The following is a 25,042-nucleotide window of genomic DNA, read 5'->3' as shown; positions in this document are numbered from 1 at the left end:
GCTCCTCACTTCCCAGACGGGGTGGCGACCAGTGGGCGCTCCTCACTTCCCAGACAGTGGGCAGCGGGGCAGAGGCGCTCCTCACTTCCCAGACAGGGTGGCGGCCAGAGAGAGGTGCTCCTCATTTGATGCCTGGCCAATTTTTGTATTTTTAATAGAGACGGGGTTTCACCGTGTTGACCAGGCTGGTCTTGAACTCCTGACCTCAGGTGATCCGGCTGCCTCAGCTTCCAAAGTGCTAAGATTACAGGCATGAGCCACTGCACCCACCCGGGACTCTGTTTTATGACTTCAGCCAAAAGAGCAACAACCTGGTCTGAAAACACAGGCGCAGCCCAGGGCCCTGCTGAGCCCTCAAGGGGTGGCCCTCACCCCTCACTCCACCTTCACCTATGGAGTGAAACCCAGGAGAAGTAGCCCAGGCTCTCAGAAGGCAAAGGACCCATCTTCTGCCTAGAAAATCTCCCATTGCACTTTATAACATTTTCAACCCCCAAAAGAGAAACCTGAAACACACCGGAACATTTATTCATCCCTCAGAGGTTTATGGGCCCCTTGCCATGAGTAAGGGGTTGGGACAGATACCGCTTAGATGGGTAAAGCAAGTTTCTCAGAGATGGGTGCATCAGGACCCTCCTGTTTCAGAATTATCTGAGGGTTTGCTAAGAATGCAGAGTCCTGGACCCTACCCAGACCTCCAAAGTCAGAATCCCTGGGGGATGAACTCTGGGAATCTGCATTTTAAATACTCTCCTCAAGCAATTTTGTAGCAAGTAGAAGTTTGAGAAGCGGTTTCCTGAGAGTCTGGGAAGGAAAGGAACTGGGAACGCTGTAGCTTTGGGTCCTGCGGGTTAAAGACCATGGTAAGACACCCAAACTACATTTGTCAGCCAGGAATCCCTGGGGTGCAGCTGCAGATTTGTGAAAGGAGAGCTGCATGTGGCATATGGAGGTCTGGGTTTGAATCCTGGCTTGGCTACTCTGTGATTCTGGGCCAGTGACTTAACCTCACGGAGCTCAATTCCTCACATGCCAAATGGGATACTCTAGTCCACTTCCCAGCATCACCACGAGGACCTAGTGACATGCCGCAGCTCCAAATGAACAGCGTGGGCTTGTGCTGGAAGGAGCTCATTCTGCATGATGTGGCTCTAGGCAATGCCATCAATGGGCTCCTAGTAGCCTCGAGCTGGAGCAGACCCACATCACTTTGCTGGGGAGCCAAGGGCTGGGGTTGGGTGGCTGGTTAGAGTTCAAAATCAGACTCTGGACTCATGGGGTGGCCCAGGGTACCCAAAGAGGGTCAGAGCTCAAGCTGTGCCTCACAAGACCCTGAAGAAGACAGTATAGCCCTGGCAGGATAGCCTTGTGGTTAAGGGCATAGGTTCTAGAGCCAGAGGGCTCAAATCCTGGCTAGAGTACTTGCTAGCTGAGCGACCTTGGGCCACTTACTTCACCTCTCTGTGCCTCAGTTTTCTTATGTGTAATATGGAGATATAAAAAAGTACCCACTTCCCTGACACAGGGGAAAAGCCCTCAAAATATGTCACACATATTGAGCCATTATTGACTATTAATGGAAGGATTTTATGCATGGGGAGTCTTTTAATAGTTGACTTCATAGTTGTCTGTGTCTGTGGAGGGCTGTGTGCCCTCCACGTCCAAGTTTCCCCCTGGCTGCCCTAATCTGGAGATGATGGCGAAAATGGAGCCAGACGTCCAAGTCTTCCAGCTGGGATTTATCCTCTTGGTAAATCTGCTAGGATATAAGGATGAGGATGAAAGCAACGGCAGCCAGATTAGGAAGCATCTTTATTAGTATCTCTTAAACCAAGGCTTAAGAGAAAGCATAGATGGACATAAAAGGAATTCAACACTTGCTCTTCTCTTTTTTTTTTTTGAGGCAGAGCCTCACTCTATTGCCCAGGCTGGAGTGCAGTAGCGAAATCCCGGCTCACTGCAGCCTTGACATCCCGGGCTCAAGCCATCCTCCCACCCCAGCCTCCTGAGTAGTTACAACTACAGGTGTGCCCCAGCATGCCTGGCCAATTATTTTACTACTTGTAGAGACGGGATCTCAATATATTGCTCAGGTTACTCTCTAACTCCTGGGCTCAAGGAATCCTTCTGCCTTGGCCTCCCACAGTGCTGGGATTACAGGTATGAGCCACTGCACACGGCTTGCTCTTCTCTTCCATTTCCTTTAGGTTCAGCCAGGGCATTGTGGCTCACACCTGTAATCCCAGCACTTTGGGAGGCCAAGGTGGGTAGAGCACTTGAGATCGGTTCAAGGCCAGCCTGGCCAACATGGTGAAACCCCGCCTCTATTAAAAATACAAAAATTAGCTAAGCGTGATGGTGCACACCTGTAATCCCAGCTACTCGGGAGGCTGAGGCATGAGAATTACTTGAACCCAGGAGATGGAGGTTGCAGTGAGCCAAGATCATGCCACTGCACTTCAGCCTGGGTGACAGAGCAAGACTCCATCTCAAAAAAAAAAAAAAAAAAAAGAAAGAAACCGGCCAGGTGCGGTGGCTCACACCTGTAATCCCAGCACTTTGGGAGGCCAAGGTGGGCAGATCACCTGAGGTCAGAAGTTCAAGACCATCCTGGCCAACGTGGTGAAACCCCATCTCTACTAAAAATACAAAAATTAGCTGGGCGTGGTGGCACGTGCCTGTAATCCCAACTATTTGGGAGGCTGTGGCAGGAGAATCCCTTGAACTAGGGAGTCAGAAGTTGCAGTGAGCCAAGATGATGCCACTGCACTGCAGCCTGGCAACAGAGCGAGACTCCATCTCAAAAACAAACATAAAACAAACACAAAACAAAACAAAACACCCCAATATTTCCTTTAGGTTCAACTTCCATGTGGACTGGGGGCAGGGCTTGGGTAAGAGATGGGTGCAGGCAGTCTGTGAATTACGGGATCTTTGCATGCTGAGAAACTGGGAAGGAATGGGATTCTCGGCCAGCTATGCTCTTCTCCATGAATCTGCTAAAAGGCAAGGAAACATCTCAAATCCTCTGAGAGGAAAGGAGACAGATTGGGGTTGGGCCCTGCTTCAGTCACTCCCCTGCTCCTGTCTCCTCCCCTCCTGCCCAATTTTCTTCTGGACAGGTGCAGGCAAGGAGACTTGGAAGGTTCCCAGGAGGGAGTGGAAGTGTCAGGACAAATGTGTTACCTGGGCTCCCAGCCCCACTTTCTCCAAGATTACTGATGGGATGTGAGAAAAAGCCCTCCTCCTGCCCCTCTCCTGAGGCCAACCAGCCGTCCCGGGAGCCCCTTCTCCTCCAGCTAGACCTCTGGGGGTTGGTCAGTACCCATCCTTGGTTTGGAAGATGCAGCTCTGTCTGAAGGATGCTGCTGAGTCGAGGGCCCCCCAAGTGGAGAACAAGCACCACAGCACGTCTGGCAGAACACCCTGAAAACAGTGATGCACAGAAAGGAGACACCGTGGTGAAGAGACGCCTGTAGCCAACTCGGACTCTCGTAACCCAGCTGTCTCACAGAAGGTGGAGGAAGCAACAAGGGCTTGTGGTCATTCAGCCTGCATTTGCCAGCACTTGGCACACCCCATGAGTCAAGGCGGGGGCCATCCCAGGTGGCAAAGAAGACAAGGTCCACACCCACCAGGAAGCCAGGTCATTGGGAAACAGTTGGCTACATGGGCACAAAGGAAGGAGCCGCTGATTCTATCTGGAAGGGGGTGACATACGAGCTGCACAGTGGAGGCTAGTTCGCATTTCTGCAGGACAGAGGAGAACAACCAAGGGGCCATGTTCAGAAACCACCGATCCTGCTGTGCTGGGGGAGGTTGGGAAATGATAGGGGAGGAGGATGGAAATGCATTGAAGACACTGAGCTTGGTCCTGTGCACCATGTGGAGAAGGGCAGCATCCATTATTTTTTTTTCTGATTATTAGAATTGATATGTTTATCATACAAAAATTGAGGGAGAAACAGAAATAGGATAAAGAAAATTAACCTGGCACTCGTATGCCAACTACCTATAAATAACCACTGCTAGTTAATATTTTAATGCTTTTGTGAACCAAGAATTTTCTAGGGCAGGTGTCAATTAATTTAGAGGTTTATTTTCGCCAGGTTAAGGATGCATGCCCAGAAGACAGATCTGTGCCTGTCTCCAAAGATGATTTTGAGGGCTTCAATATTTAAAGAAGAAAGGGTGGATGTTGGTGAAAGAGGAAGAAATTTTTAAAAGGCATGGGGAGATAAGAGGCGAATGGTTGCATTCTTTTGAGTCTTTGATCAGCGCTTCACGTGTGAGAGGTGGGTAGAGGTGGGTAGAGTCACCTATGCACTCATCTAGCTCAGTGAATCTGCATTTTTACATAAGATAAAATAAACATAGGGGCCAGCATGGTGGCTCAAGCTGTAATCCTAGCACTTTGGGAGGCCAAGGCAGGTAGATCATTTGAGCTCAGGAGTTCGAGACCAGCCTGAGCAACCTGGCAAAACCTAATTTCTACAAAATATACAAAAATTAGCTGGGCATAATGGCACATGCCTGTGGTCCCAGCTACTTGGGAGGCTGAGGTAGGAGGATCACCTTCCATCTTCCAGCAAGATGGAAGCTGCAGTGAGCTGTGATCACGCCACCACGCCCACTCTATAATCTCTTGCTTTTATAAACAGTGCTGCAATAAATAACTTGGTACATATGTCATGTTTTACATGTACGACTCTGTATGCAGGATAACTTCCTGGAAGTGAAATTGCAGGTCAAAGGGCAGGGACAGTTATAATTTTGGTGGATATTGCCAAATAGCTCTCCATAGAAGTGATGTTAATTGCTTTAAAATGTCCTTCTTTTGCTGTAAATGAGGGACACAAGCAAGTCTGAATTTAGAGGCAGTAAGGCTGGATTAGGGGAGGGTCGGCAGGGACCAGCTAGGAAGCTGCTACAGTCGTACAGGATAAATCGCCTGGAACTGAACTGTGGGCCAGAACCACTGGACTAAGGCAGTAGAAGAAGCTGGAGCCCTGAATCCAAGGAACATGCCAGACTTAGAACTGACAGGACACAGACATAATTGGCATTTGGAGATGAGGAAGCAAAGGTCTCTGACACGGACGAGTGGGAAGCTGCATCTGAAGTCAGAAACTAAAGTAGCCCAACAAGCTGGGCGTGGTGGCTCACATCTGTTATCCCAGCACTTTGGGTGGCCAAGACAGGAGGATTGCTTGGGCCCAGGAGTTCAAGACCAGCCTGGGCAAAAAAGGCGATCCCTGTCTGTATAAAAAATACAAAATTTAGCCAGGTGTGGTGGTGCGGTGCCTGTGGTCCCAGCCACACAGGAGACTGAGGCTGGAAGATCACCTGAGCCAGGGAGGTGGAGGGTGTAGTAAGCAGTGGTCACGCCACTGCACCCCAGCCCAGGCAACAAAGCAAAACACTTTCTCAAACAAAACAAACAAAAAAAGAGCGCAACAGAGAAGGAAGGAGGCTCTCAGATTTCAGGAACTTCTGTTTCACACAGGGAGAGATATTCATTATGACGATGAAACTCTCAATTTGTTTCATTCTCCTATGTTAGGAGAATGACCATTCTGAAAAAGATAAAACATACACATTAAAAGGGAATTGAAATTTTCCATTCATGGGCCGGGCACAGTAGCTCACACCTGCAATCCCAGCACTTTGGGAGGCCAAGGCAGGTGGATCACCTGAGGTCAGGGGGTCGAGAGCAGCCTGGCCAACATGGTGGAACACTGTCTCTCCAAAAAAAATACAAAAAATTAGCCAGGTGTGGTGGTGCACGCCTGTAATCCCAGCTACTCGAGAGGCTGAGGCAGGAGAATCGCTTGAACCCAGGAGGCAGAGTCAATGTCGCACCACTGCACTCCAGCCTGGGCAACAGAGTGAGACTCTCCAAAAAAGAAAGAAAGAAAGAAAGAAAAGAAAGAAAAGAAAGGAAAGAAAGGAAAGAAAGGAAAGAAAGGAAAGAAAGAAAGAAAGAAAGAAAGAAATGAAATGAAATGAAATAAAATGAAATCTGCCAGCTGACCAGGCTGGCTCACTCTTAAATATGAGAAGACAAAGATCGTCAGACATTGAAAAATGACCTTAACATGAAAAAGAGACAAGGATAAATGGCGGTGGTGGTCAGGGCAGTGCTCCATAAGAAAGAGAAATAATTTAGGAAACGGAAGACAAAAGAACATTTTAAATATTTCAGGCATTCTCAGATAGATTGGAGAGGTGTTACATCCCTAAACAAGGACAGGATACTATGAAAAGGAGTAATCAGAGAGTAAGTGTGAACTACTGGAAATTAAAGATAGGATCACAGAAATAAAAAAGTCATTAGAAGGTGTTGGAAGGTAAGAGAATTAGTTGTATATCTAAATGATAGTATATCTAGATCCTAAAAATTTCCTTAGAGGTAAAAAAAGAAAGAAAGAAAGGTTACCTAAAAATTTCCTTAGAGGTAACAAAAGAAAGAAAAAAGAAAGGGTACCTCTAAAAATAGAGGCATCAGAGGCTGGGCATGGTGGCTCATGCCTTTAATCCCAGCACTTTGGGAGGCCAAGGAGGGTGTTTCACCTGAGATCAGGAGTTCGAGACCAGCCTGACCAACATGGAGAAACCCCATCTCTACTAAAAATACAAAATTAGCTGAGCGTGGTGGCACATGCCTGTAGTCCCAGATACTCAGGAGGCTGAGGCAGGAGAATCACTTGAACCTGGGAGGCAGACGTTGTGGTGAATTGAGATCTCACCATTGCACTCCAGCCTGGGCAACAAAAGCAAAACTCCGTCTCAAAAAACAACAACAACAACAACAAAATATATATATATATATATGTGCGTGTATATATATTTGCCTCTCTCTCTCTGTATATATATCTATATATATATATGCATCAGACTGGCCTCAAAATTCTCACCAGCAAAGGCTAGAACTATGCCTTCAATATTCGATGACCAAAGCAATTTTCAACCAAGAATTCTATATCTGTCCAAATTACCATTCAAGTGTGAGGGTGGAGCAATGATACTTTCAGACACGAGGGACTCAGTAAACCTATATACCACACACTCCTTGAGAAATTAAAGATGTGGTGCAGCAAAATGAGAGCATAAACAAAGAAGAAACAAGTAGAAGAAAGGAAGAGAAGGAGGGAAGGAGGGAGGGCTGCCCCAGGCCAACACCTACACCTGTGTGGCGGAAGGACAGAGGGCTCTGTGTAACCAGTCCTGAGAAATAAGGCACCTCTACTCATTAGATGGAAAGGCGGGAGCAGACTTGAATAAATAACAAGGGCATTATTAAAGAATAAGCCTGGCATGGTGGCACCTGTCTGTAATCCCAGCTACTTAGGAAGATGGCTTGAGTCCAGCCTGGGTGACATGGTGAGACTCTGTCTAAGAAAGAGAGAGAGACAGAGAGAGAGAAAAAAGAGAAGGGAAAGAAGAAGAAAGAAAAAAGGCAATTCGAAACTCTTATGAAAAACTAGAAGAAATGAAAGAAAATTCATCACAGGACATTGTGTGGCTCTGTAATAAACAATATTTACATTGTCACAAAATGTGAACACTATTTATTGGATTTAAACATTACAAACAACCGATAAGCAAAGCACAGAAGACCTAATTATGGTGAGAAAATTAGAACATAAATGTTGTCAAGATTGAACATTTAAAGTAAATGTGCCAGGCGCGATGGCTCATTCCTGTAATCCCAACACTTTGGGAGGCCGAGGTTGGTGGATCACTTGAGGTTAGGAGTTCGAGACCAGCCTGGCCAACATGGCCAAACCCTATCTCTACTAAAAATACAAAAATTACCGGGGCGTGGTTGTGCATGCTTGTAATCCCAGCTAGTTGGGAGACTAAGGCAGAAGGATCACTTGAACCCAGGAGGTGGAGGTTGCAGTGAGCCAAGACCATGCCACAGCACTCTAGCCTGGGTGACAGAGCAAGACTCTGTCTCAAAAAAAAAAAAAAAAGAAAAAAAGTAAATGTTCAGGAGACAGAAGTTGGGAAGGGCAGCCTAAAGGGAAAGGTAGGAATGATGATATCTTTATCCTATAAACAGTGAGTCAAAACTACTATCAACAGCTAGTGGGATGAAAAATAAAGATGTAGTCACTTAAAGCAACAGAGGTAATTGACAGATTTATTTTTATTTTATTTAGAGGAATTAAATAAGAACAGTTATATATACTGACAGTAGGGTGGGGGGAGGGTTGTTTGGATTAGATATGTGAACTAAATCCTCATTTTTTATAAATTATTATTATTATTATCATTGTTTTGTGTGTGTGAGACAGGGTCTGGCTTTGTCACCTAGGCTGCAACCTCCACCTCTGGGGTCCAAGGGATTCTCCTGTCTCAGCCTCCCAAGTAGCTGGGATTACAGGCACGTGCCATCACACCCAGCTAATTTTTTGTATTTTAGTAGAGACAGAGTTTCACCACGTTGCTCTGGCTGGTCTCGAACTCCTGAGCTCAGGCAATCCACCTGCCTCACCCTCCCAAAGTGCTAGGATTACAGGCGTGAGCCACCGTGCCCCGCCTCATTTGTGATAGTTATAAATTAATAGAGGATGTTTAAACTTGAAAAACCAAGGAACAGTGGCATTAGCATATTATTTAGAGATATGGAAGTTACTCCCAGAATAAAGAGCTAAAAGAGTTAGAAGCAGTTGCCTCTGGGGAGCAAGACTAGAGGTGGGAGGGATGAGGTAGGGGACTGTAAGCTCTTCTGATCTAGTTTATTTTTAACCATGTGCATGAATTACTTTGATATAAAAAATTTTAAGTGTGTCACAAGACAGTTACAAAGGTGGAGGGTGAGAGCTTTTGTGGCCATAGATGAGTTCTGGGGGCCCGATTCAGGTGAGACACTGGAGTCATGAAATCCTTTGCAGGTAGGACTGAAAAACAACCTAGATACATGAGGACACTGGAGATAGGAAAACATTCCGATTTTTACCAGGAGACAGAAGGTATTTCTGGAAACTATAGACCAAACGGCTCAATATAGAATCCTGGCAACATTCTAGCACAGATTATTAAACAGATGGCTTGGGAGTGCTTTGTGACTTTTTATTTATTTATTTATATGCCACCTCATTCCAAAAAGAGGAACCTGTAGTGGCTTACAGAAATACATACTATACTACAAGATAAAAACATTTCTTTAAATGAGGAAAGGGTCTCAAAAAGTTAAACACAGAGTTACTATCTGACACAGCGAACCACCCCACTAGTATGTACCCAAGAGAACTAAAGCATATTCACATAAAAACTTGTGCATGAATATTCTCAGCAGCATAATTCATAACAGCCAAAAAGTAGAAACCCAAATGTCCAACAGCTGATGAATGTATAAACAAAATGTGGTATGTCCATACAGTAGAATACTATTCAGTCATAAAAAAGGAATAAAGTACCGATACGTGCTACACCATGCATGAACCTTGAAAACATTATGCTAAGTACAGGAAACCAGACACAGAAAGCCACATACTGTATGATTCCATTGATATGAAATATCTAGAACAGGCAAATCCACAAAGACAGAAAGTAAGTTGGGGGGAAGACAGAATGAGAAGTGACTGCTAATGGGTATGGAGTTTCTTTTTAGGGTGATGGAAATGTTCTGGAATTAGTAATGATGGTTATACAATCTTGTAAATACACTAAAAACCACTGTACACTGTATACTTTAAAAGGGTGAATATTATGATATGTGAATTACCTCAATTAAAAAGCTTTATTGTAGAAAAAGTTCAGGAAAGGAGGGTGTGTTCGTCCATTCTCACACTGATATAAAGACATACCTGAGACTGGGTAACTTATAAAGAAAAGAGGTTTAATTGACTCAGTTTTGTGGGCTATACAGGCTTCTGCTTCTGGGGAGGCCTCAGAAAACAATCATGGTGGAAGGCAAAGGGGAAGCAGGCACATCTTCATATGGCCAGCAGGAAAAAGAGAGCAAAGGAGGAGGTGCTACACACTTTCAAACAACCAGATCTCATAAAAACTCACTCTTGAGAGAACAGCAAGGGGGATGTCTGCCCCCATGATCCAATCACCTCCCATCAGGCCCCTCCTCCAACATTGAGAATTATAATATGACATGAGATTTGGGTAGGGACACAGACCCAACCATATCAGAGGGTGAAGAGAAAAAGACAAAAAATAAAGTGGAACCAAGTCAATGTGTAACACATACACCACAAAATTCTTTATGAGTGATAAAGATGGACCATGGCTTTGATCTTGAGATTTGCAGCAGCTACCACAAACCTGGAAAATAGTGTTAATTAAATGATTCCTGGAATCCATAAGATAAACATGAACTGGTTGGTCAGGAGGATCATGGCCTTTTTTTGGTGCTGATGCCCAATAGGTATCTCTTCGTTGTGTCTTCATAAAGAGGACCCATTGACAACAACATCTCTCCATACCTCCAGTGACAAGAGTCACACAGTTATATCCTAGGGTCACTCAAATTGGACACAAAGCCCAAGTATAATTCAATAAACGCACTTTAGTGCAGGGCCTAAATGGTACAGGATATGCAGGCAGTTCTTCAGTGGTAAAATGTGGATTTTCTGGAGCAGTGGTTTCCAACCCTAGCTGCACATTAGGAAGCCCTGGGAACTTTTGCAAAATACCAACACAGGACTCCACCAACCAGAGATTCTGACTTTTTCTATGTTTCCAGGGGATTTTAATATATAGCCAAATCTGAGAACTGGAGATCGATACATTGTACATTTTTCATGAAATCCTCTATAATAAATACTATTTCTTGCCTCGGAGTTTCATCAACTCAAGGTTATAATACTTAAACACATTTTTATGTAGCTAATATTTTCTGAATGCCAGCTATGTACCAGGCAGGTGCTGCGCTCTAAGATGTAAGGATAATTGTGTGACCCAATCTCTATCTTCAAGGAGCTGATACAGTATTGATTCGGGTTACAGACACCTCAGCTGCTCTTCATAAGGGAAGGTGGTGAGGAGATGCAGAGAACAAAAGGCAGGCACCCGGGGCAGCTCTGCGTGGGCGGAGCACTCCCAGAAGAATGAACAACTTAGCTGAGTTCCAAAGGAAAGACTAATTACGAAAAAGTGGGGTGGGAGACTGGTACATTGTGGTCAATATTTTTCTCAATAATTTGGATGACTAGGAGGCGGAGCTTGCAGTGAGCCAAGATCACGCCACTGCACTCCAGTCTGGACCACAGAGCCAGACTCCGTCTCAAAAAAAAAAAAAATAAAATAAAATAAAATAAAATAAATAATAATTTGGATGACTATTAGTAACCATTCTATATGAATGTGAGGTGCCATGATTACTCAAGAACATCTGGAGGACTAGCCCCTTGCTACGTGACTGAATGGGAGACAAAAGTGCACCCGTGGACGAGAGGAACTCAAACCAAAATTGACACTCTGGATCAGGGGAAGGCAACTAAGAAGTGTGAGCAGTGCCACCCTGAGTGTTTTAACAGAGGCTTCACATGTGTTATCGTGTAATCCTACATTGACATTTTACAGTTGAAGAAAATCAGCCTTATAATGTCAAGGTAGCTGCCTTGAGTTGGCACAGCCAAGTGTGTAGCCAGAACTCAAGTCTAACCCTGTCTCACTCCACGGTCCAGGTTCTTTCTGTTATTCCACACATATCAAGTCCTGTACTTAGATTCAAAGAATCAACTGCTCATAGACAAGTTAGGAAGTCTTGGTTCAACTGCATTTTCTGTGGGGGAAAATGTTAACAGCTATCAGCTTATGCAATAGTCTTAGATGTGTGTATTGGAGTTGAATGTGAGAGGCAGAACATTCTCGTGGGAAGGATCCAGACTTTCGAGTCAGGCAACGCAGGCTCAAAACTTAGCTTTGCTACTTATGCTGTGTGACTTTAGGGAAGTTACTCTGCTTTCCTGAGCCTCACAGTCTTCTTATCCATAAAATAGGGATAATAATGCCTACCTCACAGGACCATTGTGAAGATTAAAGTTAATGTATATGCATGGGAATGTTTTCCAAGATAGACCATATGTTAGGCCACAAAATAAATTCCAATAAATATTAAACAATCAGACTGGCTAGGCTGGGCATGATGGTTCACGCCTGTAATTCCAGCACTTTGGGAGGCCAAGGCGGGCAGATCACTTGAGGTCTAGAGTTCAAGACCAGCCTGGCAAACATGGTGAAACTCCATCTGTACTAAAAATACAAAAATTAGCCGGGTGTGGTGGTGTACGTATGTAATCCCAGCTACTCAGGAGGCTGAGGCAGGAGAATCGCTTGAACCCGGGAGGCAGAGGTTGCAGTGAGCCAAGATCGTGCCACTGCACTCTAGCTTGGGCAACAGAGAAAGTCTCCATCTAAAATATATATATATATCAGGCTAGCTACGGTGGTTCATGTCTGTAATCCCAGCACTTTGGGGGGCAAGAGGATTGCCTGAGCCCAGGAGCTCAAGACCAGCCTGGACAACATAGAGTGAGACCCCAGCTCCATGAAAAAAAAAAAAAAAAAAAAGAAATTGAAACCATACCAAGTATTTTCTCAAACTACAATGGAGTGAAACTAGAAATCAATAACAAAAGGACCCCTGGAAACTATACAAATACATGGAAATTAAATAATACATACTTGAACAATCACTGGGTCAATGAAGAAATTAAAAAGGAAATAAAAAAAGTCTTGAAACATGAAAATGGAAACGCAACATACCAATACCCACAGGATGCAGTAAAAGCAATACTAGGAGAGATGTTTATAGCAATAAATGCTTATATCTAAATAGTAGAAAGGTTTCAAATAAACAACCCCATGATGCTCCTCATGGAACCAGAAAAGCAAAAACAAATTGAACCCAAAATTAGTAGAAGCAAAGAAATAATAAAGATCAGGGCAGAACTAAACAAAATAGAGACTAAAAATAGTACCAAAAAATGAAAAACATGAAAACTTGTTTTTTCTAAAGATAAACAAAATTGACAAATCATTAGCTAGACTAAGAAAAAGAGAACACCCAAATAAATAAAATCAGAAGCCAGGCACGGTGGCACATGCCTATAGTTTCACAACTTTGTAGGCTGAGACACGAAAACGCTTGAGGCCAGGAGTTCGAGGCTACAGTGTGTGATGATCGTGCCTGTGAATAGTCACTGCACTCCAGCCTGGGCAACAAAACGAGCCTCTATCTCTTAAAAAAAAAAAAAAATCAGAAATGAAAAGGGAGACATAATTGACACCACAGAAATACAAAGAATCATTAGAAACTATTATGAACATCTATATGCCAACAAATTGGAAAACCTAGAGGAAATGGATAAATTCTTGAATATATATAAACCACCAAGATTGAGCCAAAAAGAAAACCTGAAGAGACCAATAATAGGTAACAAGATTGCAAGACTGCACCAATCATGCCACTGCATTCAAACCTGGGTTACAGAGCCACACCCTGTCAAAAAAGGAGAGGGGAGAGGGGTCTTACACAAATTCTTCTCAAATTATTCCAAAATAATTAAAGAGGAAGGAATTCTTCCAAACTCATTCTACGAGGACAGCATTTGATACCTACCTAATATCAAAAACCAGACAAGGACAAAACAGAAAAAGACAACTATGGGCCAATATCTCTGATGAACATAGATGCAAAAATCCTCAACAAAATATTAGCAAACAGAATCCAACAACACATCGTAAAGGTAATAATACACCATGATCATGTGAGATTTATTCCAGGAATGCAAGAAAGGTTCAACATTTGCAATTCAATAAACATGATACATCACTTCAACAGAATAAAGGACAAAAACCATGTGATGATCTCAATAGGTACAGAAACAGGATTTAAAAAACTCTACATATTCTCATGATAAAAACTCTCAACAAATTAGATTTAGAAGAAACATACCTCAATACAATAAAGGCCATATATGACAAATCCACAGCTCACATCATACTGAATGAAGAAAAGCTGACACCCTTTCCTCTAACAACTAAAACAAAATAAAGATGTCTATCCTCATCACTTTTATTCAACTAGTACTGGAAGTCCTAGCCAGAGCAGTTAGGCAAGAGAAAGGAACAAAGGGTATCCAAATTGAAAAACAGGAGTCAAATTGTCCCTTTGCAGACAACAGGATTTTACATAGAGAAAAATCTAAAAGACTACACACACACACACACACACACACACACACACCCTCTTGGAACTGATAGATAAATTGAGTAAAGTTGCAGATACAAAATCGACATACAAAAATCAGTAGTATTTCTATATGCCAATAATTAACTAGCTGAAAAAGAAATCAAGAAAGCAATCTCACTTATAGTAGCTACAATAAAATAAAATACCTAGAAATAAATTTAACCAAGGAAGTGAAAGATCTCTACAATGAAAACCATAAACACTGCCGAAAGAAATTAGAGACACAAAAAAATGAAGACATCTCATGCTCATGGATTAGAAGAATTAATATTGTAAAATGAACATACTACCCAAAGCAATCTACAAACCCAGTACAATCTGTATCAAAATACCAATGACTTCTTCACTGAAATAGATAAACAATCCTAAAATTCATATGGAACCACAAAAGACCCTGAATAGCCAAAGCAATCCTGAGCAAAAAAAAAAAAAAAAAAAAAAAAAAAGAAAAGAAAGAAAGCTGGAGGCATCACACTGACTTCAAAATATACTACAGAGCTATAGTGACCAAAACAGCATGGTATTGGTATAAAAATAGACACATAGACCAATGAAACAGAATAGAAAACCCAGAAATAAATCCATGTATTTTCAGCCAACTGATTTTCAACAAAGTTGCCATAAACATACCCTGGGAAAGGATAGTCTCTAGAATAAATGGTGCTGGGAAAATCAGATATTCATATGCAGAATAATGAAATTAGACCCTCATCTTGCACTATGTATAAAAGTCAACTCAATGGATTACAGACTCAAACATAAGATCCAAAACTACTAGAAGGAAACATAGGGGAAATGCTTCAGGACATTGGTCTAGGCAATGATTTTATCCATAAGACTTCAAAAGCATAGGGAACAAAGACAAAAATAGACAAATGGGACTATATAAAATGAAAAAGCTTCTGCATAGTGAAAGAAACAATCAACAGAGTGAAGAGACAACCTGTAAAAAGGGGGAAAACGTTTGCAAAGTATTCACCAACAAGGGACTAATATCTAGAATATATAAGAAACTCAAACAACTTGACAGAAAAAAAAAAATTAAAAAGTGGGCAAAGGATAAAAAAAAAATAGACATTTCTCAGAAGGATACATAAAAATGGCCAAACAAATATAGGGAAAAATGCTCAGCATCACTAATTATCAAGGAAATGTAAATCAAAACTGCAATAAGATATAATCTCACCCCAGCTAGAATGGCTGTCATTAAAATGATAAAAAAAAAATCAATGCTGGTAAGAAGGCAGAAAAAAGGGAACTCTTATACACTATGGGTGAGAATGCAAATTAGTAAAACCATTATAGAAAATAGTATGAAGGTTCCTTAAAAAACTAAAAATAGATCTACCTACCATACAATCCAGCAATTCCACTACTGAGTATTTATCCAAAGAAAAGAAAATCAGTACATCAAAGAGCTATCTGAATCCTCATGTTTATTGAAGCTCTATTCACAATAGCCAAGATATGGATTCAACCTAAATGAACATCAACAGATGAATGAATAAAGAAAATGTGGTTTATATACACAATGGAATACTATTCAAACATGAAAAATAATGAAATTCTGTTATTCACAGAAACATGATAAGTCTGGAAAGCATTCTAGTAAGTGAAATAAGTTCAGGCACAGAAACATAAATGTAGCATGATTACATTCATGTGTGGGAGCTTAAAAAATTGAGCTCATAGAAGTAGATAGAGATAGGATTGTGGTTATTAGAGATTTATAAGGGTGGGGGATGGGGAGGATAGGGTGAGGATGGTTAATAGATACAAAGTTACAGCTCGATGGGAGGAATAGGTTCTAGTGTTCTGTAGCACTGTAGGGTGAACATGGCTTACAATAATTTAGTGTATATCTTTGAATAGTTAGAAGAGAGGATTTTGAATGTTCACAACACAAAAAAATGATAAATATTTGAGATGATAGATATGCTTATTGCCCCAATTTGATCATTACATACATTACATACATTATACCTGTATCAGAACATCACCCCCTGTCCTCAGACTGTGCAGATAAAAAAAATACTCTGTACCCCATAAGTATGTACAATTATTCTGTGTAAACTAAAGATAAAAGGAAAAAATAATGTATGTGCAGGCAAGGAAAAGGTATTTACAATACATGTAACCAACAAAGAACTCACATCCAGCATATATCAAGAACTCCTAAATAAATTTCAAAGAGATAGACAACCCGATTTTAAAAGTAGGCTGAAGACTCAAAGGAATATTTCAAAAAAGAGGATGTGCAAATTGCCAATAAGCATATGATGAGATACTGAACCATATTTGTCATGAGGGAAATGCAAATGAAAACCTTTGAGATACTAGTACCCTTACAGGGGAACGGAGAGGAGGGGAGGGGAGAGGAGCAGAGGGGAGGGAAGGACTGACAATGCCAAGTGTTGACAAGGATGAGGAACTAAAACTCTAGTAGGAGTGTACACTGGAACAACCACTTTGAAAAACTGTCTTGCTGCATCTGCTAAAACCAAACCTATCTGTGACATAGTAATTTCACTTCTGGACATAAACTGAATAGAATTGGAGCTTCTGTCCACCAAAAAATAAGCATACAAATGTTTAGAGTAGCTTTATTGTAGCTGCAAACTGAAAACAGTCTGAATGTCCATCAACAGTAGATGAGAAAAATATATTGTGGTATATCCATGTAATGGAATACTACATAGCAATGAAAAGAATGAACTACTGCTCTCACATACATAATGTGGAGCAAGTACACTACTGTTTCTGGCATGGGTGCTGGAAATGTTCTATATCTTGAGGTGGATGGTGGTCACATAGATGTGTACACATATAAAAATTCATCAAGCTATTTAAGACTTGTGCACTTTAATACATGTAAGTTTAACCTCAATCAAAACAGTAAACTAAAAAATACTGTATGTCATGTGCTTGGCATGGAGTGGACACTGAATAAATAGCTGTCAGGATTTCTAGAGAAGAGGAGGCAGCAAGCCCATTGCCCTGTGCACTGCTCAGACCATTGGGGAGCCCTGGGTGCAGTGCTGGGAGCCATCCTATTTGAGAGGGTCGCTGACCATGAGAGCATGGCATGACAGTGCAATAAGAATAGCAAGGGAGTACTTGGTAAATGAGAGATGGCTGAAGGAAGCAGAGACGATGATGTCAGGAATAAGACTTGAGAAGAACATAGAGTGTATTCCAATAGTGAATGGCTCTCTGTAGAATGGGAATTAGACTTCTGCTTTGTGGCTCTAAAGCAGTGATTCTCAAACTGTAGCTGCATCTCAATCCCCTGGAGGGCTTGTTAAAACACAGATTACTGGCGGGCATGGTGGCTCACACCTGTAATCCCAGCACTTTGGGAGGCCAAGTCGGATGGATCACTTGAAGGCAGGAGTTTCAAGACCAGCCTTGGCAACATGGTGAAAACCCATCTCGGCCGGGCGCGGTGGCTCAAGCCTGTAATCCCAGCACTTTGGGAGGCCGAGACGGGCGGATCATGAGGTCAGGAGATCGAGACCATCCTGGCTAATACGGTGAAACCCCGTCTCTACTAAAAAATACAAAAAACTAGCCGGGCGAAGTGGCGGGTGCCTGTAGTCCCAGCTACTCGGGAGGCTGAGGCAGGAGAATGGCGTGAACCCGAGAGGAGGAGCTTGCAGTGAGCTGAGATCCGGCCACTGCACTCCAGCCTGGGTGACAGAGCAAGACTCCGTCTCAAAAAAAAAAAAAAAAAAAGAAAAAAGAAAACCCATCTCTACTAAAAATAGAAAAGTTAGCCAGGCGTGGTGGCACACGCCTGTAATCCCAGCTACTCAGGAGGCTGAGGAAGGAGAATCGCTTGAACCCAGGAGGCAGAGGCTGCAGTGAGCCAAGATCACACCACTGCACTCCAGCCTAGGCGATAGAGCTAGACTCTGTCTCAAACAAAAACAAAAACAAAACAGGTTACTGAGCCTCACCCCTAGAGTTTCTAATTCAGCTAGTCTGGGGCAAGACCAAGAGTCTGAACTTCTAACAAGTTCCCCAGACATGCTGCTGCTGGTGGTCCAGGGACACGCTCTGCCAGCCACTGTTCTAGTGCACAAAATGAGGATGGCAGTTTGTGTTGTTGTTAATAATAATAATAACCGTGAGAATGTATTGGGAACTTGGTGTACTAGCTCCTGTGTTACATACTGTCTACATTTTCTCACAGTAAGGGGGTTCTTATTCACCCCATTTAAGAAACGAAGAAACTGAGGGTTGGCTTCTCACTGATTTCACAGCCTGGGCTAGATTCTCTGATTCCAAGCCTAGGTGTGCTCAAGCTGAGGCCAGGTGGCTACCTGCAGGGATGCTATAAGTGGAATCCCATTTCTGAGTGGGAAGTTGCACTAATTTCTTTATTTTATTTATTTATTTATTTATTTTTATTTTATTTTTTTTTTTTGAGACAGAGTTTTACTCTTGTTGCCCAGGATGGAGTGCAATGGTGTGATCTCGGCTCACTGCAACCTCTGCCTCCTGGGTTCAAGTGATTCTCCTGCCTCAGCCTCCTGAGTAGCTGGGATTACAGGCATGTGCCACCATGCCCAGCTAATTTTGTATTTTTAGTAGAGACGGGGTTTCTCCATGTTGGTCAGGCTGGTCTTGAACTCCTGACCTCAGGTGATCTGCCCTCCTCGGCCTCCCAAAGTGCTGGGATTACAGGCGTGAGCCACCATGCCTGGCTGGTTGCACTAATTTCAGGGGGTCCTTCCAACTGTCTGTTAGACTAGCTTCAACTAGCACTTTTAAGCACTAGCACCTAGTAAGCCCCAACTAAATGCCAGACACTAGGCAACACTTCTCCAGGGTGTTTATGGCCACTGGTCTAACTCTAAGATGTTTCCGGGTCATCTCACCTCCTCCTGTCCCTCCCTTTCTTGGCACTTGTGTGACCACTCCCTTTACCCTCCAGGCAGGCTAGCACTAAGTAGCTCATCCGGATATTTGGTAAAGGAGGCTCTTTGTACACACACCCACCTCTGCTGTATTTGCATTCATGTGCCTTAGGATGGCTGGGCCATGCAGGTATAGTCCTTGGCACCAAACTATCTGCCATCTGCCCCATGCCAACCTCAGACAGAGCCTTCCAATCCACCCCCACACTCTGGCCAGCAGAACAACCATACAGGGAGTGACAAGACAAAATCCGGAGATGGGGGAGGGTTGGCTTCATGACCCTGAATGGCCAGAGGAACTGCAGGATGTGCTTAATGACCTTGAGCTGGAGCCTTCACTCTACTGCTCCTGCCTGGCCTCTGCAGAATCTTCGAAGCAGAAACCAGAAGGCCCTAGGGACAGAGGGCAGCCCCAGGTCACTAAGAGGATCCTGCTAAGCATGAAATCAAGCCCAAGTCCCAGTGACTCCCCACTAGGCTGATGAGAATCAGGCCTCTTCTCTTTATATCTTGTTTAAATATTTAAGGTTTTCAATTCTAACAGAAACAGTAACAAAAACAAAATACACTACATGGGTTTATACACTAAGGAATTTCTGCAGCTGTAATGCATGTAAAAGGATAGTGGTAAGGGTATCTAAATCTTATTTCATTGTTTGCTTACTTTCTCCTGTGTGTTTCCACGACATAGATTACCTATAGATGGTCCAAGATCTGCAGGTGATTTATTGCTTCTCAACTTCCAAGTGTAAAGCATAGGAGTTCAGCCGGGTGTGGTGGCTCACACCTGTAATCCCAGCACTTTGGGAGACTGAGATGGGCAGATCACCATGGGCCAACATAGTGAAACCCTGTCTGTACTAAAAATACAAAAATTAGCCAGGTTTGGTGGCATGCACCTGTAATCCCAGCCACTTGGAAGGCTGAGGCAAGAGAATCACTTTAAACTGGGAGGCAGAGGTTGCAGTGAGCTGAGATTGCGCCATTGCACTCCAGCCTGGGTGACAGAGCAACACTCCATCTCCAATAATAATAATAATAAATTAAAAATAAAAGAATAAATAAAAGGTCGGGCGTGGTGGCTCATGCCTATAATCCCAGCACTTTGGGAGGCCGAGGCGGGTGGATTATGAGGTCAGGAGATCGAGACCATCCTGGCTAATACAGTGAAACTCCGTCTCTACTAAAAATATTAAAAAATTAGCCAGGCGTGGCGGTGGGCACCTGTAGTCCCAGCTACTCGGGAGGCTGAGGCAGGAGAATGATGTGAACCTGGGAGGCGGAGCTTGCAGTGAGCCAAGATCATGCCACTGCACTCCAGCCTGGGCAACAGAGCAAGACTCCATCCCCCCCCCCAAAAAAAAAAAAAGCACAAGAGTTCAGCATAGTATGAACACCTCTCACCAAGGAGTCAGAAATCCAGGCACCCAGTGATGAACCAATCCTGTGGTCCTTGCCTTGGAAGGGCGGCACTAAACAGAGAATGAGCACCAGGATAGATTGGGAGCCCCAAAGAGGGAGCCTAGGAAGGTCAGAAAAAGGCTTCTGGAGAGCCAACCCTTGAGGCAATAAATAGATTTCAGTCTCCAAGAGCTTAAGAACCCTTTACTCCCACAGATCCTTTATTCCAATTAATGCAACATTTCCATATTTGGGAGTCTCAGATCACTTTCCATGGCTTGTGAGGGTGGGGGATAATTCCCTTCTAATTTATAAGGGGGAAATCAGAGAGTAGTTAAAGAAGGATGCAAAGTTTTGCCCTTCAAATTTAAGAGTAACCACAAGGTGCCCAACTAAGAACCGACATTTGAATACACAGCACAAAGGAAAGACTGGATAGCCTCTGCCCTTGGGGAACTTGTAACTTGGAGATAGGACATGTAAATGTAAAGCCAAAAGTAATTATATAATTTTTGTGCAAACAATTCACCTCACCAGCTATTTATCCAGGACTTGCTATCTGCAAGGCATTCTTTTATGTGAGGCACATGAGAAGGGGTGGAGTTAGAACACAGGTAAATATGCTACCAGCCGTTAGGAACTCATGATTTAACTGGCTCCTGGTAGGGGCTGGAGGAACAGTCCGTGGAATGTAATACCTGGCCCTGTGAAGATGGGGTAGAAGTACAGGAGTAGATGAGAGTCTTGCTGGAAATGAGAATTTAATAGAATTAATTCATCTGGAAAAGATGCTTAGAGGAGGTGGACAGTGTGTGATGCTGGAAAATAGAAGAGACAGAGAAAGGGATGAAGAAAGCAATAATAAGTAAAACCTTTTCACATATAGACTTGTCTTTCAGACCCCGCTCAAAAGTCACCGCTTCCATGAAGCCTTCCCAGGCAGAATTAGACACTTATCTCTCCAGGCCCTCAAACCGCCCCATTACAGAACGTACCTCACTGCTGTACAGTGGCCCCCGTCTCTGTGGGTTCTGCATCCGTAAATTCAACCAACTGCAAATCAAAAATATTTCGGAAAAAAATTCATCTGTACTGAACATGTTCAGACTTTTTTCTTGTCATTATTCCCTAAAAAATACAGTATAACAACTATTTACATAGCATTGACAGTGTATTAGATATTATAAGTAATCCAGAGATTATTTAACGTATACAGCAAGGTACTGTAGTTGGGGAGCGCCATTTAGGGAAATTATGGAAGGATTTCAGGTGTTTGGGCTAGAGAAGCAAAATCACTAGAGCAAGGTCATTTTGGGTGTCAAGGACTTACATGACAGAGCGATTAGATTTGTTCTGTGTGGGGCTGTGGGGAGCAGTTACAGGGTGGAGATTTTCAATTTTGCCTGAGACCCTTTCTACAACCAGAGCTCATCCACACTGCAAGCAGAGCCCCGGGAATATGCAAGGTCCCCAGCACTAGAGGTGTCAGTCAAGAACAGGACTGGCAAGCATTCAAAGGCAGTTATGGGGAGGGGACAGGGGACTCAGTTGGAGGCTATTCCTTCCAACTCTGAGCTTCTATGGTTCCTGGAGTCCTGTGATAGTGGCAGAGAAGACTCAGTCAAAAACTTGTGGTTATGATTTGTTTAGTGTTTTTTTTTCCCCCAGAGGGTAGCTTTTTAGTTTATTATTACTGTGCAGGCCTCCCATCATCACTATCAAATAAGTACTTGTCATTACCCACAGAGTGATGAGCCAGAGGGACCCTGGGACTCCCCCCTCTCTGGGGCTCACTGTCCAAGGAGGGATGGGGCAGATACAGGGGTGCCACTGTGAGATGGGACCAGTACCTGCAAGATCAATTGGTTGCCCCACCTCATGCCAAGTTGTCTTGGGAACACCCGCCCACATACCTCCTCAGTCTTTTCAGCCCTGGTCCCCCTGGTGGGCCAGTGGACATGGTGTCATGGCTCCTGTCACTACTAGAACACCTGGGCAGAGGTGACACCGCAGGGCCTTACTGTTCTGCCTCTAGGAACCAGATCCTGGCTCCCTTAGGAGCGGGACCACACAGAACCCACCAGGAGCCAGAGGCTACCTGATGAAGGGACAACCTAGGTCAGCTGCAGGCTCCTGGAAGGACACACAGTCTAGAGACTAATCAACCCTTACTCACTGCCAAGGCTTTATCCATCGAAGAAAGGATTTTCCCCAGAAGTCTTTTTAATTTTTTTTCCCAGGAGATTATTTCAGAATTCCTCCCGGGGTTCCTCCAGGACGCGGTCCTTCCCCCTCTGCCCTCCTCCAACTAGTTAAAAGGAGAGAGACAGAGAGTCAGCATAGACCAGCGTCATCCTCCTCCCTGCCGCACCTGGCCAGGGCAGGGATGGGATGAGGCTGGGAAGGGCCTCATCTCAGGCCCTTCCAGGGAGCTTAGTGTGAGGAAGATGTTAAGTTTCTAGGGTTCTCCTTCCAAAGGGCACTGTGATTAACCTCTTGGGGTTCTAATGAAAGCCATGCACGAATACTCTCCCAAGAAGAAACGTATGTACAACAAGATTTTGCCTTCTGTTCTGGGGGAAAAGGGGGTGCCGTTAGACCCTCGAAGTCCATCTGTGAAGCGCCTAGGTTTAAAGGGGTCCGGGTTTCCTCCACTGCCACAGCCCGGGTGCGGGGAGAGGGCCCCTAGCCTCTCTCTGGAGATACAGGATGTCGCGGGCTCTACATCTGCCGGGCTCTAAAATGGGCGCTCGGGCCCCTCGGTCCCTGGGGGCTGCATCCGGAGGCTGGTGGGACTGGTCGAGGGAGAGCGGGCGGGGGGCAGCGCGGCTCCGGTTGGTCTCCGCAGCCGGGGGAGGGCGAGCATGTGCGCTCGGGTAGGAGGGGGAGGCCGGCGCCTGGCACCGCACGGGGAAGGCGCGGGAGCGGACGCGCTGCCCACCCGCCGCAGAGGCGCCCCCGCCGCCGCCCGGGCCCGAGGGCGGGGCCCCTCGCTGGGGCGGCCCCTCCCCGCCCCTCCCTCCCGGCCGCGGGCCTCCCCAGCCCGGCCGGCCCTCCCGCGGGCGGCACTCGGGCACCGGGCTCGCCGGGACCAGAGCCGCGAGCCCGCCAGCCGGCGCCATGGGCTGCGACGGCCGCGTGTCGGGGCTGCTCCGCCGCAACCTGCAGCCCACGCTCACCTACTGGAGCGTCTTCTTCAGCTTCGGCCTGTGCATCGCCTTCCTGGGGCCCACGCTGCTGGACCTGCGCTGCCAGACGCACAGCTCGCTGCCCCAGATCTCCTGGGTCTTCTTCTCGCAGCAGCTCTGCCTCCTGCTGGGCAGCGCCCTCGGGGGCGTCTTCAAGAGGACGTGAGTGCCGCACCCTGCGCCCCCGCCCCGCGGCCCCCGGCACCCACCCTCGCCGGGCCGACCCTTCCCTCCTGCCCCGCGACCCGGCCTCTGCCCCAGCCCCGTGGGGCTGCCCGTCGCCCCCGCCTCCCGGCTGCGACCACCCCTCCCAGCTCCGCCTTGACCGAAGAGCTGCCTCCCTTCCTCCCTCCCCCGCAGCTCTCCCTGGAAAACTCTCTCCAGAGACTGAAGGTGACTTCTGGCTTATTTATTTGTCATCACTTATCCCTGTGAGAGGATAAAACCAGTTCCCACCTGCTTCCCCCACCCACCGCCCCATGGGGAGAGGAGTGATAGAGTTTGCAGAGGTGGGGAGGGTGCCCCTCTTACACAGCTCCTCTGGCGTTTATCAGTAGCCCCGGCTGCCGGGGGCGGGATTGGCAGTGAGGTGGAAGGACCCTGGGAGGGCCAGCTCTGTGGCGGTGCAGGGTGCTGGAGGTGGCCTGCGGCTTGACTGATTCCCAGGGCCGGGCTCCACTGTAGGCAGCTCCACATCAGCTAACACAGGCTGTCCCTTCCCCTGGGTAGCCACGGAGTTGGTGGGTCCTGTGTAGCCCTCCTCCTGAGGCAGCCAGAACATGGTTCCTGCGTTGGCCTCCGAGACACACAGAACCTCACCGTTGAGGCCAGGTTGGGAGGGGCAGGGCACTTTACCCATAGCTTGGTAAGGTGACACTCCAGCCTGGTGCCAAGGTTCCCCTCCACTCCCCCCCAACCTCATGCTACTCCTGCTTGGCCTCTGCCCCAGGACAGGGCTCTGGACTCTCCCTGGCACCACCCCCAGAAATCCCCCTTTGATACCATTGCAGAGCCTTATTCTCTCGACTTAAATTGAACAGGGCCACCTCCGGGGGCCCTTGTGGAAAGACAGCAAGATTCACTCTCCCAGTGCAGCATGGAAAACAGAGACCCATAATAGAATAGGGAATAGATGACTTGCAAACCAGAGGCTGTTGCGTGATTTCCCCAGTCCCCAGCTCCTGGCTGAGTGGTTTCCCAGATCCCATGGACTCAGTCGAGCAAGCAGCCGACCTGGAGACAAAACCGCAGTTGGGCTATCCCAGAGAAACCTCTGGAGGGGCTGTAATGGGCTGTGGTCATGCCCTTTG

At 45.3% G+C, this 25,042-nt stretch overlaps 1 protein-coding gene and 1 long non-coding RNA gene across 2 annotated transcripts in view; one reads left to right on the top strand and one right to left on the bottom strand.

Moving 5' to 3' along the window:
- Positions 1-40: 40 nt before the first annotated feature.
- LOC126939584 (uncharacterized) lies at positions 41-23,848 on the bottom strand. The gene is made up of 4 exons (XR_007720418.1): positions 23,724-23,848; positions 21,540-21,597; positions 3,326-3,426; positions 41-1,756 (listed from the first exon to the last, which is right to left on the bottom strand). It is a non-coding gene; the product is annotated as an uncharacterized LOC126939584 (long non-coding RNA).
- Positions 23,578-25,042, top strand: part of MFSD4A (major facilitator superfamily domain containing 4A) — a 33,934-nt gene continuing 32,469 nt past the window's right edge. The window contains exon 1 of the mRNA XM_050763728.1: positions 23,578-23,894. Within this exon, the coding sequence (XP_050619685.1) occupies positions 23,665-23,894 (230 nt within the window). The 5' untranslated portion in view covers positions 23,578-23,664. The remainder of the gene's footprint in view (positions 23,895-25,042) is intronic.

Source organism: Macaca thibetana, chromosome 1 (assembly GCF_024542745.1).
Source record: "Macaca thibetana thibetana isolate TM-01 chromosome 1, ASM2454274v1, whole genome shotgun sequence".
Lineage (NCBI taxonomy): Eukaryota > Metazoa > Chordata > Mammalia > Primates > Cercopithecidae > Macaca > Macaca thibetana.
The sequence above is the reverse complement of the archived record's forward strand: the minus strand, read 5'-3'. Positions and strand labels throughout refer to the sequence as shown.